Source organism: Neopelma chrysocephalum, unplaced genomic scaffold (assembly GCF_003984885.1).
Source record: "Neopelma chrysocephalum unplaced genomic scaffold, ASM398488v2 Primary Assembly neopelma1_182, whole genome shotgun sequence".
NCBI classification, from domain to species: domain Eukaryota; kingdom Metazoa; phylum Chordata; class Aves; order Passeriformes; family Pipridae; genus Neopelma; species Neopelma chrysocephalum.
The window spans coordinates 1,094,766-1,113,020 of record NW_020897844.1 but is presented as its reverse complement, the minus strand read 5'-3'; the positions used below and the strand labels follow the sequence as shown (position 1 = coordinate 1,113,020).

The following is an 18,255-nucleotide window of genomic DNA, read 5'->3' as shown; positions in this document are numbered from 1 at the left end:
CCAGAGGAGACAATGGACTCGCTGCATTCCTGATATCCAAAGGACAACGTGAACAATCCAACGTGTTGTTGGAAAAACCCACATGGAAATAACTGCCAAAAGTCTTGGACTGGTTCCTGAAGGGTTCTGGGAGGTTGAAGCACTGGTGGCCGAGATCCATCCATTCCAGATGCCAACTTTCAGGAACATCTCTCAGCGGTTTTGTTCCATACTTTACAGGAAACCCAAACAAGCACTAACACCCTTCACACACACACTGGTTTTGACAGTTCCAAACACAGCTCTCACTCTCTGCTCTCTGAACCCTCTCAGATACCATGGGCTGAACCTGCTGCTGACTCTGCCAGCCCGGTCAGGCTCCCTGGGAGCTCCAGGGAAGACAAACCAACATTGCTGCCAAAACCAGCACCAGCCTACAGAGGGTTTTCAAAATGCATTTGTTGGCACCAGGTATGAAATAAAAAGATTTGCCACCACTGATTTTGATTCTTAAAAACAGTTTGAATTACCTCAGGCCTGATTTTAGGGAACAATAAACCAGGGGCATCTCCTGCAGCTTAAGGTCTGGGAAAGACCTCCAAGTCCACGGGTGTTTTACTGGTTATTATGGTGTAAGCTCCCAGTGTCTTTCATCAATCTGCCTAAAATCAAGGGCAGTATTTTATACAGAAATAAAGGAATTATTGGCAAAGTTTTCAGTAGCATTTCCCCTCTTAAAATTCAAATGCTTTACAACAAAACAGCGAACTCGCAAAACTCCCACAAGGTACCACCTTCATTCCACGGATGTCAAAATTTCTCTCTTCCCCCTTGGCAGAGTAAATGAACACACACACAAGGTCACTGAAACAGTCTGAAATTTGTTTTGGTAAGAAAGGACATTGGGTTTATCAAACCCTGGAATTAGGGATCATTCATGGCTGAACTGGAACTTGGACAGTTCGCTTACGGAATATACTTAAATAGAATGTTCCTGCAAAGTGCATATTTGAACTAATTAACTATTTCTTGGAGTTTTACAAGATAATCACAGAATTGTTCAGGTTGGAAAAGACCTTTAAGACCATTGAGTCCAACCATCAACCAGCACCATCACCATGTTCACCACAAAACTGTGTCAAGTCCCACATCCACACATTTTTCAAGCACTTCCAGGGATGGTGACTCCACCACTTCCCTGGCCAGCCTGTGCCAGGGCTGGACAACCCTTTCCAGGAGAAAACTGTTCTTAATATTCATCCTAAACCTCCCCTGGCACAACTTGAGGCTGTTTCCTCTTGTCCTGCCAACGAAGCTTTGCAGACACTGAGACACTTGAGCATCACGTGGCCAACGTGGGAGGTGGAAGAGCAAGAAGACAACTGCCCCATTTCAGCTGGATGCTTCATCCAAGGATAATAAACCCCCTTAACCCACCAGCATGAAAAATATCTGTTAACACATGCAGACAGATTGCAAGTGATGGGGACAGAGCAGGGCAAAGTTAAAGACAATATTTCTATGGAGTAAAGAGACTCCTTCCACACTGCAGAAAGTCTACATCTACAACTGCACCCACTGATCCAAAGGGAAACATTTAGCTCAGAAGTTTGTTTCTCCAAGAAGTTGGAAGCTTTTTTCTCCCCTTTTTTCCCCTCTTATGGTGACACTTCTCGCTAGTTCCTGCAGTTCCTTGACCCACTGAACAGGAACAGGTTGGTGATTCTTGAACAAGGATTTGCAACAAATCCCCACGTCCTCTGCCCAAACCCACCCCTTTCCCACAGCAGGGAAGATCCTGAATATCCAGGCTGAAAGGGAACCTGAGAGATCAGTGTGTGTGCAAGAAGTGTTGGAGGCAGCTCCCAGCAGCAACTCAGTTGCTCTACCCTGAAACAAGAAACCATATGGGCCAGACACAGGGAAGGACATCCCAGGGAGCCATGACAGAGGAAGGCTCAGCTTCCAGCAGGAACACAACAGCAACTTTATGGGAGCTCAGAATATGTGGGGAAGAGCAATATGAGAGTTCATTCTGCACCCTGAAACACAGTTCCCCATACACAAGCAGCCATGAGGTGTGTGCAGCTACAAAGTCCCTGGCTCCCTTCTCATTTTATTTTCACTCTATTTTAAAAGCAGGAAATTTAAAATAACGAATTTAAAACCAGTAATTAAAAGATCCTATGTGAGCAGAGCAGCTGACACCTCACAGGGCTTCAGGGTTTTAACTCCCAGCTCCGATCGCAGCTTCACTCAGTCATTTTGCCCGGGCACTACTGGAATACTGCCAAAAAAGAACAATGCTCTGGAGAAAAGGCTTCCATAATAAGTCATCAGGACACCATGACAACAACAGGCTTGAACCTAAATGAAAGGAAAATTATTGCTGCAATCCCAAAGAGAAAATAAGTCAATGCACGTAGCACCTACCAGAGCCCTGCTTCCCAAAAATGCTGCTCAGCCTCAAAGCCGTGTGAAAATACAGCATTTGCACAATCCTCACAAATGAGAAAATGCTTAAAACTAAGTAAAGCTGTTTCAAAGGACACCTAAGCCAGCAGAGATCTAAGAGCTGGTGCTGTCAGGGACAGAAATCCCCATTACACGGCTTTGTGTGCTGTTAACCACCAAACCTACTCTGAGGGATGGATACTCGACAAAGAGTTTGTACAATTGTTATTTTAGTAATATAAATCCTATTTTTAGTACTGTCTTCCTCAGACCTTTTTTCCCTGTTTCTGCAGGATGAAGGAAACCAAAGCTGAAGATGTAACACGGGGTTGTTCAGGACACACAGGTCCTTCTCCATCCCATCAGGGGGTTTGGAGAGGGATGATCTGGTTATGGAGAACCTGCCGGGTTCCCACTTTGCCATCGGGGGGAAGGCAAGTGGAAACTTGGAAACTAAGCATTGGTTTGGGCTGGTATGAGCTGAAGAACTCCAGCACCGCCAGCTCCCTGTGTAACTCCCCAGCTGGAATACGGAGACACCGCGCTCTGGAATATGGACTCTGTTGAGCCAGGAATTCGGGTAAACCCCTTCAACCACACAAAGGCTGTCTGGTTTGGGAATCCCAGCACGTTTGGGGGCAACAACAGCGGGTACAAAGCCCTTCAGATCACACAGGTTTACGAGAAACACAACACGTGGGAGGCACCGGAGGCGAACACACGAGACGAGTCCCCGAGGCAGAAGAACACTCAGGTTTACCTTGCCCAGCTCGGCTCTGACGGGAGTCTACACTTGCCTGTCTTCGGTCTGGTGGCTCCTCGTTCCCTCCATCTGCATGAGAACCAAAACAGCACAAGTAGAACATCATAGTGGACAGGTCAGGCAGATGCAACTTTTCCTTGAGTCCCATCACCTATCTCGGGAGAACGGCAGGACAAAAGGTCCCTCTGGCAGATTGGAACCGAAGAAACCACTGCCTGGCTCTGCTGCTCCTTCCAGCTTCTCCCCAGCTCACTGCACATGGAATCCGGGAGGCCCTCGGGATAGGAGGAGGATTTTAATTGCTCCTACTGACCCCCCCCAGGACATTTGAATGAAATAGGAACCAAATTGTGCATCTTCTCAACAAAAATTGTGCCTCTTCAACGAGCTCTTCCACTTTGGGCCATTATCTCAAAATATAAAAATACTGAGCTTTGGAATTAAGAGATCTAGGAGAACAAAAAAAAAATTGAACTATGGAATTTGAAACTGTGTCCCTCTAAAATTATTTGTCAGCTAAAAGCTGGGAAGGCTGGGAAGAACAAAGCCACTGGTGACATCCTCTTGAAACTCTTTAGGAAAGCAGCTACAGTTCACAAATCCCAAACCCATCTGCATAAATGCAGAGTGGGACCTTGTGTACAATATTATACAATTAATTACAGGCTGCTCTTCATTGATCAACTGACCAGATTAGAAACAATAGATTCGCCCATCAATACAGATGCTCGAGTACATGGGATTTCTGGCAGCTGGGAGCACAAAGAAGCCCAGCTCTGCACAGTGGGAAGCAGCAAACCCAGGGGTTTCAAGTGCAGGATGTATTTCAGTGGTTCTTACCCCTTATGGCAGGGGAAGGGGAAGCTTTCAGAACCTTTAAAAATAGTTTTGAAATAACTGAATTCTTAAATAGCTGTTCAAAACCTCAACAGTCGGGTTTAGCATTGAAACTTTCCGATGCTACTAAAAGCAGCTGCACTCTGATATATTTATAACTCTGGATATCTCTAAAGAAGTTATTTGTTGGAGGGTCCTGCTGTGCCATAAAGTAATTTATCAACTCCTATTACATGTGAGTTCTGTCTGGCTTAAAGGGAAGTTGTGAACTGCAGCACAAGAGCAGAACTGATATGGGGACCAAAAATTTCAGTCTACTCCCCCCCCAAAAAAAAGCAGGATCTCAGCCCAGGCTGGAGGAGGTTTTTTGTTTCCTCTTCTCTTCCCAGCCCTCAGTTTCCCTGAAGCCTTGCTCAGGCACCTTGAACAGGTGCCAGCAAGGCCATTTTCTGTCACCTTTGCATCTTTCCCTGCTGACAAAGCAGCTGCACGTGAAGGTCACTCAGCTACAGCAACCCCGAGTATCAATTTATACCAACTCTTCCCTCCCCCATAAGGCATCAACTGCCAGGTGTCAGGGGGGCCACAGGCCAGGACACCTCCCCTGCTCCCTTTTCCATTCTGGATGTGACACTGCAACCACCACTGCAAGTGGGATGTGTCCACAGGAGCTTTTATTAGCCTGGAGAGACTCTCCTGGGATTAGCTGCACTGAGCCTTCCTACAGAGAGCAGCACTGGCAGAGCCCTGTCTCTGGATCTGCACTGGTAACACCCAGCACTGGTTTGGACAGTGCTGTGCACAGAGGTCACATCACCATCATCATCATCATCATCATCACTAAATGCCCACAGCTGCAAACTCCCATGGTCAATCTCTAAGCCATGGAGAAAACAAAAACCTTTGAGCTCCGAACACAAATCCAAATGCAAAATAATTAAAAGGACTGAACGCTGCAAAATAAGACAAAGTCCCAATATTAAAATCAGGAGTAAAACCCTGTATTTGGCCAAAGCCACCTGATCATCAGCAAAAGACAAACTTCATCCCTGAGAGTTCCCCCCATCCCTGGAAGTGTCCAAGGCCAGGTTGGACAGGGCTTGGAGCAACCTGGGCTAGTGGAAGGTGTCCCTGCCCATGGCAGGGGGTGGAATGGGATAATCTTTAAGGTCCCTTCCAACCCAACCCAGTCCAGGATCTCTGATGATTCTCTGAATCAATCTCTTTGATCACTTGGAGAGGAAACACCTCTCCTGTACCATCACCTGGGTGTGTCAAACCCAGCCTTGAGAACAAGCCCTGGCCAAGGCAGAGCGCTGGGGGCACCAGACATGGGGTACAACAGGGAACCCCTTTCCAAACCTCCCAGAACAGTATCAAGACATTTCACTCCTCCCCTAGTTGACCTGAGAAAACCAAATGAGCCAACACAAAGGAACCCAAGGGAGATGGGGATGAGAAGATCATCCAGCCCCTCACGGCGCAAGAAGACGGGACACACTCGTCCTCGTTGGTCCATAATTTTCCTGGGATAAACATGATTTTTCCTTGCAGAATAGTGGTTTATTCAACTCTCACGTGCGATCTGGGCCAGAAATAACAGGATGGAAGGTGGGTTTGGGCAGCAGCTGCTCCCCAACATGCTCCAACACTCAATGGTGGGACACAGAATGGTGACAATGCTCTGCCAAAGCCATCGGGGTGGGGAAGAGGAACAGCTGCCCAGGAGCCAGAGGCTGGGACAGATCTCAGCAAGTTACAACGATGTACAAAGGGGGAGAGAAAGCTCACAGCAAATTAACTTCCAGAACGAATTTAGGAGGGTGGGAAAGGTAAAAATAAACCAGATGACTCAGCAGACATTAAATCTTCAGTCGACTCACGGGCGCTGCTGCATCTGGTGTGGCTGCAGCAAAGGAGGAGCTTGGGGAACCCAGGGCATCCTGTTGGGCTCATCCTCATCCAGTGGCTTTTAAGGAATATTTTAAGAACTCCCCCAGCCAGTGTGGTGCTCTCCTTGTGACAGAGATCCAGCAGTGCAGGTTGGGCACAACCCAGGGGTTCATTGTAACCCAGGTAAGGCTGTTTTGGGAAGCCCTTTGCCCTCTGCCCATGGACCACCAACCCTCCCACCTGCCCTGCCCTGCACATCCAAGTAAAAACAGTGGAAAACACGGAGCATCCTGCAGCAGATCCAGGCAGGAGGGATCCTCCAGGGCAGGAAAGAGGAAATGAAAATACTTGGAATAAAATATAAAAAAATACAAACAAATCAATGCCAGGGAGTGGAGAAGGCTGGCAGCTGCAGAATTAACAAGTATGGTGAGAGGCACAGAGGCTGCAGGACGGGAAGGAACAGCCACAGTTAAGAGCTGAACAACTGAACTATTTAATTTTTTTCCTCTCTTTGCTACAAATCAGAATGTTGAGCACACTCAGCTCCTGGCAGTGGAGGATCAAGGTTACCAGGGAACAACAGCACACATAATTAAAGAGTTATCTTCAAGTAGATGCAAAAAAAGGGGAAATTACTGTTGCTGAGGCAATATTAATTCTCACGTTTTTCAACCTTTCAAGTGCTCGAATTTACAGCGTTGATAAAGTCCATCTCTGTGTGCACACCAGGGCTCTGTCACTCCAACAATGCTCCCAGTTATTTTATTTATGCATGATTTTAGGCAGTTGTCAGTATTTGCTTCAGCAATAACTATTATTTATAGACATGACCTACTATCTGGACAATAGTTTGGGGACAGTATCACTCGTGGAGTTCAATCAACTCAGTTGCTGTAACGATTGTGAGCGCGGTGAAACACCAGAGTTATCGACAAACCCCCCGATGCAACAGCTAAAAGAGGTCACCAGCAGCAAATCATTGTTGTGAAATCATTGCTGGAGAACACAGCTGCCTGTGTTAATTTAAAATAAAGATCAGAACAGACTCTGGTTAAGGAGCTTCTACAGAAGTTGTAATGAGAAACAGAAAACAGATATTCTTTACAAATGCCACAAGGGAAGTGAATAATATAGTAAATATTATATAGTAAATAGTAAATGCTGACTCTGTAATCTATATTCTCTTGCACCTCACCAGGAAAACTTCTGTGATTTTTTTTTTTTTTAAATCTCAGTGTTAAGTCCATTAAGACTCACACATTATTTTAATTTCCAAAAGATGCTGTCTCATCAGTGTCCAGCATTCCTGCAGCTGGGATGTTGGAACCTGGGGTCAGAAACCCAAAGAGTGCCTGGTTCTGTGGCAAGCATAGAGTAAATAAATAGTCATGGCTATCAATCCTTTCCCTCAGTTCCAAAGAGGTTAAGGAACTCAAGGATCATGGTTAGTCCCAGCTTCAGCAGAGCAGCCTCTCCTGCTGTAACCAGGTCTTAGGAACGCTCCTGCTTCCCTTTCTCCCCCAGTTCTCCACTAAAACCAGTGACACAACAAACCCTCCCAATACACACAACAACTGGATTCTTTGAACGGGAAAAGAAAATCTCAAGGGTTTCAGCATTCCTAAACAAATCCACTGCACAAAGCACCGTGTGGCCACCAGCACGAGGGGGCTGCCAACAGGAGCCAGACCCCTCTGCACCGGCACATCTGATCCCTGCAAACCCCACAGCCCCTCCAATGGTATGTCAGCAAACCCCACAGCACTCCCATGTGATGTCAGCAAATCCCAAAGTACTCCCATGTGATGTCAGCAAACCCCAAAGCACTCCAGTGTGATGTCAGCAAATCCCACAGCCCCTCCAATGTGATCCCAACAAATCCCACAGCACTCCCATGTGATGTCAGCAAACCCCATAGCCCCTCCAACATGATCCCAGCAAACTCCACAGCACTCCAGTGTGATCCCAGCAAACTCCACAGCCCCTCCAGCAGCACCTCCCGCCAGGTGTTCCCATTAAAGGCAAACACAACAAGTTTCATATAAAATCAAGTGCCAACAGTATTCCTGGTTTCTTATTTCATTTCCAACCCACACCGTGACTAAACCTCTCCCCAGACCTCTGATGTGACAAGGCAGTTTTGAAGGCAGATAATCCGAGGTGGGTGAGGCTGCTCCAGCACGCCGGGAAATCCGCAGCGGAGCTGGCAGAGCTCCACTGGAAGAGCTGATCAATAGTTTAAATCCATATCGTATCAAAAAGGCAGAAGAGACTCACACAAAGCCAGTCCAGCCCTTAGGAAGGGCTCCGATCCCAGCCCAGCCCGGCATCCCTGCGGAATGTGCGCGCGGCACGGCGGCGGGCGACGCGGCTCCTGACTGCCATCCTGCCCCCCCAGAGCACAAACACAGGGAAAATAACCCCCAAAACAAACAAATCAAAGCACCCCGGGGGTGGGAGCCCCGCTGGAATGATCCCGGAGCTGCCGCAGCCGCGCTGGCTCCGACCCCGGAGCCGCCGCAGCGATGCCGGCGCAGGACAGGGAGCTGCAAATCTCCTTCTCAGCGTTCCCCGATGGATTCCAGCCTGGAATGACACGATAGATTCCAGCCTAGTGAGGAATGACACGTGCCAAACGATCCGCCTGCTGCTCCTCCGGGGTGAGCTGTACCTGGAAAGGGGCAAAGCGTTCCCAGCCGGAGCGGGAGGTGAGAGGGGGGCCCCGGTCTGGGACTGGAAAGGGTTATTTTGATCAAAAATCCTTCCAGATTGTTTAATTTGTGAGGGGTTTTTTTCTGCCTCAGAAAACAAATATTAAAATTATTATTATGCTCAAATTAATTCTTATAGCAGAATAATAGAACCACTATTATTTTTTTTGTTGTTATTATAAAATTAGTATTGTGCTAAAAATTGGTGTTATAATTAAAAATAGCATTATTAATAAAATCAGTGTTATGGTTAAAATTAGTATGATACAAGTTATTATGATAATAGAAATCATTAAGTACTGCATTAATGCACCTACCCCTGCTAAAATAACTCCCTGGTGGGAGTGTTGGGGTGAAGGGGGTAGTTGGGGGTATTGAGGGTGGAAGATTTTTTTCTGATGGAACTATAGGACAGACCTGGGTTATTAATCACTGTATCATTAAAATCCAGCTCCTCAACCACTTTTCAACCTGCTGAATCCCTTAGCACAGATTCACTTGGGTTGGAAAAGGCCTCCAAGTCCACCCTGTGCCTGATGGAAGTCACAGGAATGTCTCCCTAAGTATAATACTGCATTTATTAATTGCTGATCCACGGGCCATCAAGAGACTTTCTTCCTTTTTTTGCAAACAACCTGCCAGTATTTCAAAGGCTGTGCTTTGAAATACTTCGGCTAAATTGGAAAATTAATATACATTTAATTCGGATCAGGGTTTTAGCTCATTATGTGGTAAATACAGTCCCAGTGGCCACCAGAGCAGTGAGCAAATGCAGAGTCAGCACTGCCACGGGTAGGGACCGACTTCAGCTGAGTCCATGGCTTGAAAATAACTTGGAATATCATAAAATGTTCAACATTATGAACAGATACTGCTGAGCCCTGGCTTTAGCAGGCCTGATGGAGAGCAGGAACCTGGGGTCATTCCCATGTTGTTAACACCCCCAAAGACCAGGACACAAGTGCTCGTTATCCCATTATTGCTTTGCAAACTACATGACAGATTTTATCCATAATTATAAAAATATACATGCACTTCATACTTGGGGCACTTTAAAATGCCATTAATAAGTATCTTAGCTAAATTTATAAACAAAGGGCAGCTCCCCTTAGTACCCACATCTATCCCAGCTCAGTAAGGAGTGATTTCCAGAGGAAAAAGCAATCCTTCCACACAGGAGATGGAGAACACAGTCAGTGATAAGACATTTATTTCAGATAAAATATCTGCTTTGCTATCAAACCAGAGAGGCTGACAACTCACCCCGAGCACCATTTGTCAAAACATTATTACTGCACCATTTTGCATTTTACTTCTAAAACTTTTAGCTTTGTTCTGACAAGCAGATGAAGACCTTTTGTTCCCAAACCATGAGACAACCAGAAGATAAATGAGGTTAACAGGTAATGAGGTATGTGGCCTCCACAGACTCTTCACCTGGACCTCTTCTGCTCTGAATTTTTCCTCCCTTTACAGCAACCTGCACCACCATCACTCCCCGGGCAACTTCCCCAAGCCCACGGGGTCATTCCCGAGTGACAGGCTCTTCATTAGCAAAGCAGCATTATATCATACAACAAAAATGCAACTGTGACCTGAGGAACACACCTTGGGAGCCAAACTTCAGCACCTGCAGCCCAGACAACTCGTGCTGTGTTCTGATCTGATATACCAGCACTTGGAGTTTGGAGATCCTGAGGGTTATCTTACAAGAAACTTTGTTAAAGATGCCCATAATTCAGTGTTTGGGAAGAAGCAGCCCAGGTGGAGAAGTCCCTCTGAAGTGTTTAACACTGGGACAGTGCCAGCCCTGCTCCAGCACAGAGATGGGACTGTTCCTTTGTAGAAACACAGAATCACTGAGGTTGGAAAAGCCCTCTGAGATCATCGAGTCCAACCATCCCCCAGCACTGCTGTCCCATGTCCCCAAGTGCCACATTCACAGGGCTTTTAAAGTCCTCCAGGGATGGGGACTCCACCCCTGCCCTGGGCAGCTGTGCCAGGGCTGGACAACCCTCTGGGTGAAGAAGTTTTCCCTAATATCCAACCTAAACCTCCCCTGGCACAACTTGAGGGCGTTTCTTCTTGTCCTGTTGCTTATTCCCTGGGAGAAGAGACCTCTCCCCTCCTGTCAGGGAGTTGCAGAGAGCAAGAAGGTCCCCCCTGAGTCTCCTTTTCTCCAGGTTTTTCCCCTTCACCCTCTCTGCTCTCCAAAGTGCAGCTTCCCACTCCCAGCTGTGACTATCCCTGTGTCACCTCGACCATGGTGATGTGGAAAACCATCCTCACAAGTGCCTGGAGGAACAGAAAGCCCCATTCCCAGGCACCCTGTGCTCACCCACCCAAGCCTTGCCACCTCCCATGGACCTCTCCAGCTGCTCCCACCCCCTCATGGGCTCTCTCCCACTCTGCCCAAAAGTGCCTCAGGATTTCTCCAGCCCATAATAAACCTGCCTCAGACACAATGCCCAGAAGAGCTTCCATGGGGGGAAACAGAACTTGTATTATCCTTATTCCCTAACACATAATCCAAAGCTAAAAGTTAAGCAGAAAGGTATGAAAACAAACAAGTTTTCATTGACACTGAAGCACAAATTGATTTTTTTTCTGGCAGAACTGAATGTCATCCTGGTCCTTGGGAAGACGTGGTCTCCTCTACTCTGGGATAAGGAGAACTCAGTGCCAAATTGGGTTAGCCCAGAATTAAATCTGGTGACACAAACAGAACGAGTTTTGAGGTGTTTCGTCTTCCAATCCAAAGAGATATAATAATAAATATGTATGAGTGGGGAAAAGAGGCAGGAAAACATAAAAATAACCAGAATATTTCCAAATATCAAGGAACAACTCTACAGACAGTCCAGCTGTTCATTTTTTAAACCTCATTCCAAGGTGGGAAAACCTTTTGTTCTGTATGGGAGAGCTCTGAGGGGGAAGTGGAAGTGTGTTGGTGACGAGGGAAGGGGATGAGGGAAGGAGGCTCGGCCATGACTGACTCCTGAATTCCCTTCCTGTCATCACTGACTCCACTTGCTGTCACTCTCCATCTGTAAATTCTAAAATACTTGTAGGCTCTAATAGGGCTGTCTGAGACCTTCAGCAACCACAAGCATTTCCAGCTTCAAATAAAAACCATGACGGATATACTAATTATTCCAACTGACTCACTGTGTTAAAATGTCATTAACTAAAAAAAATTAACACTCTATGTCACACATTATTTTCTTAACCGCCACCACAACGCAAACTTTGCCTTTGCATTTGTGTCTGTCCCTCTAATTGGAAGTTCAAATGGCATTTTTAGAACAGCTTAGTGGTCATCTGTCCTAAAATTAGTTGAGAAAATTGGTACAAGTGGCTGAAGCTCAAAATAGTCGAGGCTGCTGCCAGCACTCAGTGATCCCTGCGCAGCGACGGAACGGGAACAGGGAGAGGGGTTTGTTAGGGATTCAAAGTCCTATTGCAGAAGAAAAAGGCTCTGAAATCCCCCAAGCCTGTAAGTGATATACTGAAAATATCATTTTGGCCTTGGTTGAACCCATAGGAATCCAAAGGCCATCCAGAGCACCACAACCCTCGGAGCAGGGGATGCTCCCCTTGTGGGGCTGGGGATGAAGGGCAGAGAGTGCAGGGGCAAAGCCAAGCCATTGGCACAGGTATGGGCATGGGAATGCTCCACAGGACATGGGCAGACCCTGCTGCTGCCCCTGGGATGTGCCTGTCCCACCTCCCTTGGAAAGGAGGTCGTGGCAAGGCGAGGGTCGGTCTCTTCTCCCAGGTAACAAGGGACAGGATAAGGGGAAACAGCCTCAAGTTCTGCCAGGGGAGCTTCAGGTTGGATAACAGGGAAAATTCCTTCACTCCAAGAGTGGTCAAGCTCTGGCATGGGCTGCCCAGGCCAGGGGTGGAGTCACTCTCACTGGAAGTGCTCAAAACATGAGCCAACGTGGCACTAGGCACTGTGGTTCCGTGGGCACAGCGGGATTCGGTCAAAGGTTGAGCCTTGATGATCCTGGAGGTCTTTTCCATCACAAACCACAAGCACAGCCTACCAAAATCCCAAGTGAAATATTCCAAGGACTTGCAAAGCTTTAAGTTAACCCTGGTTTTAGAACTTAAACCTTTTGTTTCTTGTATAACCCCAGCACACCCTATTTTAGAGTCACAGCTGCTATGGCCAGTGTGTCCTTCCTACACGTCCAATTAGCTTCACAGCTACCAAAACGTTAATTTTGCCACACAAAACTGAGGAGTCAGTGCTGCTGATGCTCCTCAAGTGATTTTTCCAAGCTCTAAGAGTAAATTTTGTGACAGTCAGCAACACTGTCCAGGCACAAGTCCCTCCTTCCACCTGTGGACCACAACACTTCACCTACCCAAGGTATTTAATTCAATTACCTTGGTCAACCCTATTGATTCATCTATGACTTATGCAGGACATTGATTTCTGGCAGAGCATTCCAGCACGTCTGGAGTAGGATTTGGCACCATTAAAGGAGATCTTCCAGCTTTGCATGTGCACGTGACAATCACTGTGGTAGTGTCACAATTAAATGTGCTGGGACAGGTTGGTCTAAAACTCTTCTCACTCTCCAACAATAATCATAGAATCATGGAGTATTTAGCATTGGAAGGGACCTAGCAAATGATGAGGGTTTTAGTACTAAAAAAAGTCATTTTTTTACGGTCTGAGTCTGAATGAGCCAGTGAAATGACAGTCAGATAACTAAAGGGGAAAAAAAATCCCATCTGAAAACCTTTTATTTCCCAGCATTTCATTGTTTTCTCCCAGATGTAACAGTGGGTATTATTTCCATCAGCAGCTTGTGCTGCATTCTGCACTCTCATACTGCAGTGGAATTAACTCTCCCATCCCATCTCCAGTAAAAACAAGCACTATCCATGTTTTTAGAAACACATTAGTAATTTTTATCAAAGTTATTTCAACCCAAAGCAACCAAAATCCTTCTTCCAGTCTGTTATCTCCTGGAATCCAAATCACTAAATGTTAGAAGTTGTACTTAAACACAACAGTAGGAATAATGCAACCCAAACATCCTCAGGAATCATCACTCTCCTGTGGCTCTACACTGCATGGAAAAACCTTCCCTAACTGACTTTATTTTAATTAGAGTAAGGGCAGTGACTTAAGTATCAATTTGAAAGTAAGAAGTAAAGCATTTTTGATAATATAGGTACTGAATTGTCCTTTTGATTTTGATTCAAATTGCTGGGAAAAGTGTTTCACTTAGATAACAAAGGTACTTCAGCTATCCATGCAGAAATGTATGTACAGTCACAATTTATGGTCTTTGATCATAAATACCACTCGTTTTCCTATTCTGGGCAATTAGACAGTAAAATATAAAGAGAAGTTAACAGTTCTACTTAGTTGGAAGAATGAGTAATTACTTGTAAAAATGATTTCCCAGACACTCCTCAAGCTGCAGTAGCAGCAGCAGAGATCCACACAACGTTCACAAACACTCACAATCAGGGCTTTCATGGAATTAAATACTGAAGAAATTCAACAGGAAACACAATACAGGAATTTGCAGTGTCACTTTGCACCAGCATGGATTTCCATCCATGAGACTATTCCTAGATATTCATCCATGAATTTTAGGTGACACTTCCCAACCCCACACAGCCCAAGTTCTGCACCACGATGAAAGGCTCGTCCCAAGGGTGGAAAAACACTGGATTTAGGCAGGAACAACACAAGAGGGTCTAAAGAAGGCAAAGGAAGGAGAGCAAAGCATTAGTGCATCATCTCTTGGTTATTACACTGGACTCCCTATCCCTGGAAGTGTCCAAGGCCAGGTTGGACAGGGCTTGGAGTAACCTGGGCTAGTGGAAGGTGTCCCTGCCCATGGCAGGGGGTGGAATGAGATGAGCTTTGAGGTCCCTTCCCACCAAAACCATTCCATAGAATCATAGAATCAGCTGGGTTGGAAGGGACCTCCGACATCATCAAGTCCAACCCTTGATCCAACCCCGCCGTGGTTCCCATCCCATGGCACTGATGCCACATCCAGTCTCACCTTAAACACCTCCAGGGATGGAGAATCCACCACTTCCCTGGGCAGCCCATTCCAATGGCTGATTACCCTCTCTGGAAAGAAATTCTTTCTAATATCCAACCTAAACCTCCCCTGGCACAGCTGAAGACCCCAAAGCCCTCTTGTCTTGCTGAGAGTTGCCTGGGAAAAGAGACCAACCCCCCCCTGGCTCCCCCCTCCTGTCAGGGAGTTGCAGAGAGTGAGGAGGTCTCCCCTGAGCCTCCTCTTCTCCAGGCTGAACAGCCCCAGCTCCCTCAGCCTCTCCTCACAGCACTTGTGCTCCAGTCCCTTCCCCAGCCTCGTTGCTCTCCTCTGGACCTGCTCCAGGACCTCAATGTCCTTCCTGAACTGAGGGGCCCAGAACTGGACACAGCACTCCAGGTGCTCTCTGGTTTCCAGGAGGAGCCCTGCCCATGCCAGGGATGCCCCGTCCCTGGCACTGCAGCACCAGCCGAGCCGCTGCCGCGCCGTGCGCAGGATCACAGACTGCTCTGCAGGGGCCAGGCATAAATCTCACTAATTAATACAATTACAGAAGCTCTTTATAGTAATTTTTTTTTGATTTATCAACCAGGAGGCACAATCAATCCAGTCCTAGTGCATTACCCGTGATGGCTTCTAAATATTTTTTGCCAATTAAAATGATGTCGGGGATTACTCACATCCTGGAAGGTAAGAAACACTCCCTTCTCCTCCATCATTTCTAAAGGAGAAGGAAATAGTCACAGACAAGGACAAAGAGGTGCTGGAGGGAAAGAAAACAATTTTAGAAACAAAGAACTTCTCCTGCATCAATATTCCAGCAGATTCTGCTTCGTAAACGCTCCATTTGAAAGGGAATTTTGTGAAGTAAGAAACCTGTTCTTCAAAGAAATGCAAGTCATGGAGCACAGATCAATACCCAGCCTGTCCTCTGACACAAGGGGAAGTTTACCCTGGTCATATAATGCCATTAATGGGCACAGAAACAAAAAATCCCTTCCTGCTTAGAGAGAACATAAAAAAACCCTACAAAGAAATATTCTTACAGAGAGAGAAAATTACATCAGAAACAATTAAGAAGTTATTTATATGGGCAATAATCAATAGCTTAAATGCAAATAATTTCAAAATGAGTGAAAGTAAAAAATAATTGCCTTAAGGCAAAAACCTGACACTTTTCTTGGGGGAGGGACGGGGGGAGGGGGAGAAAAAGAATCACTTAAAAATTGGTGAAAGCACTTGGTTTTCACATCTCTGCTGCTTCTCAGCACCACAGAAGCAGCTGACAACAGCAGATGGCACAATATTCAAACCCAGAATCTGTCATGAACATCCAAGGCCTGGTGGGTCCTGAGTCCTGTGGACCAGGGAGTTCTCAGGCTCATTCGACTCATTAAAATGTACAGATTTGCCCCTGTGGGCCTCAATCTTGCTAACACTGTTGCTTTCACACACTGAAGTTGGTTATCTGGGACTTCCCACTCCCAGCAGGAACAGAAGATCCCCATCCAAAACTGGAGATGAGTTCTGTGGGTAAAACCACCCGGGTGTCTCGGTGGCTGCTGCAGGAACTCCTCAGGCTTCTTCTCGCCCAGTTTCACAGTTACAGGCAGGACCTGGCAGGGAAGGAGTGCTAATCCAAGGATTTGATCTGGCAGAACTTCATCAGGTGAAGTCATTTCCATTTTCTCCTCCAAGTGATCTCCACACACTCATGGGGGGACACGGAGAGCCCTCGGTGCCACAGCAGAGCACGGATGGCACAGCACAGCCCCAGCTCACCCACCACCACCTCTCACACCACGAGAACAACTCAAAATAGGATCGAGCCTGGCTAAGAAAACCCACTTTCTATGCTAAAAGTGAGATTAAACCCAAGTGGGGTGGTGGATGATGGTCCCTCACCCTCTCACCTCGGTGTGCTGCACACCTCACCTTATTTTCTGGCTAACCTCTTATTTCTTTGATTTATTTCTCTATCCTCACCAGCTTTCAGGACTATAAGGGTTACAGGGGGTCATTTTTCACCGGAATAACTTTGCTGCCAAGCTCTGTAGCCACTCCCCTTGCCCAGATATCTCCATGCTCCCCAGTCCTGCTCCCGTCACCTCTTGGAACTGAGCCGAGCCCATCTGGAAATGCATCAACATCCCCCAAACCAACAGTCTGGTGTTTAAACTATATCAAGACCACATGGACAATGCTCATGGTGGGATTGTTGAGGTGTCCTGTGCAGGGCCAGTCCCACCCAACTCAGGGTATTCCATGATTCTATGATATGTGTTGATTTATATCATTAAATACACCTGTAATTGTGCTGTGCCCGGGCTCAGCAGTGACTTCACACTCCCTTCCTCTGCCTCTTAATCAGCTGTTCTGCCTCCCTCCTGCTGCCCCACTACCTGGATGAGCTGGAAATTATCTGCTAAAAGAAGTTGTGTATACATATCTTTGTTTTGCTTGGCAAATGCAATTTGAGACTGTCGAGCATTTAATTTAATGAGGCCAAGTTTTGCATAGCATTACATTATGTAAAATAATTACGCTTTAAAAATTACTGCTACACACAGGATTATGGAGAAACCTGTTAGTGCTAAAATTATTCTATTCCTGTAGACAAACTTTGAAGTTTATTAATGAAAGTTTGCAGTGAAACAGCTGTTGTGCTGATTAAATAAATTATCACTAAGTTTTTGTGGTGCTTTCAATGAGCAGGCAGCTATTAAAGAGTGAGACAGACTAATGGGGGAAAACCCATGAAATGAGTTTGGGTTGGATATGGGGAAGAAATTCTTCCCTGTGAGGGAGGGGAGGCCCTGGCACAGGTTGCCCAGAGAAGCTGTGGCTGCCCCTGGATCCCTGGAATTGTCCAGGGCTTGGAGCAACCTGGGCTAGTGGAAGGTGTCCCTCCCCATGGCAGGGGGTGGGACTTGATAATCTTTAAGGTCCCTTCCCACCCAAACCACTCTGGGATTCTATCAAATGCAAAAAGATGTGCAGCACATTGCACAAACATGTGAAATTATAAACAGAATCCAAATCATCCATTAAGTGGCATCAGACTTAAAAAAAAAAAAAAAAGAGTTGTTCAGAGATGCAGATGAAAAATTCTGAGGGTTTTCTAAGACCATGACCTGTCTTAGGGTAACCTACAGATTTGAAGCTAAGGGAATGCTTAATGATATTTGAATTTGCTTTAGAAAATTTAGATGAGGAAGCGAATTAGGAATGTACAAAAAACTGTCCTTGATGAAATGAGAGAGTTTTGCAGCTTTGGAGCCTGTTTCCAAATTAACAGGAGGTTGCAAGCAGAGAAGAAAAAGGAAGCGGAGAAGGAAGGAGAAAAGGAGGAAGGAGAAAGGAAGGGGAAAAGGAAAGAGGAAGGAAGGGGAGAAGGAAGGGGGGAAGCAAGGGGGAAGGAAGAGGGAAGGGAAGGGGGAAAGAAGGAAAAGGGAAAGGAAGGGGGAAGGAAGGGGGGAAGGAGGAAGGGGGAAAGGAGGGGAAAAAGAAAGGGGAAAAGGAAGGGGGGAAAGGAAGGGGGAAAGGAAGGGGGAAAGGAAGGGGGAAAGGA

General features: G+C 46.4%; 1 protein-coding gene across 7 annotated transcripts in view; it reads right to left on the bottom strand.

Moving 5' to 3' along the window:
* The window catches only part of TANC2 (tetratricopeptide repeat, ankyrin repeat and coiled-coil containing 2), a 235,990-nt gene that overhangs the window by 149,706 nt on the left and 68,029 nt on the right, over positions 1 to 18,255 (bottom strand). For 4 of the 7 annotated variants that reach the window (XM_027702319.1, XM_027702321.1, XM_027702323.1 and 1 more), the window contains exon 4: positions 3,194 to 3,265. The exons of 2 other annotated variants lie outside the window; for them this stretch is intronic. In XM_027702319.1, the coding sequence (XP_027558120.1) occupies positions 3,194 to 3,265 (72 nt within the window). Of the gene's footprint in view, positions 1 to 3,193; positions 3,266 to 9,100; positions 9,103 to 10,077; positions 10,083 to 18,255 lie in introns of those variants that run through there. One more of the 7 variants, XM_027702326.1, reaches the window with a different exon arrangement.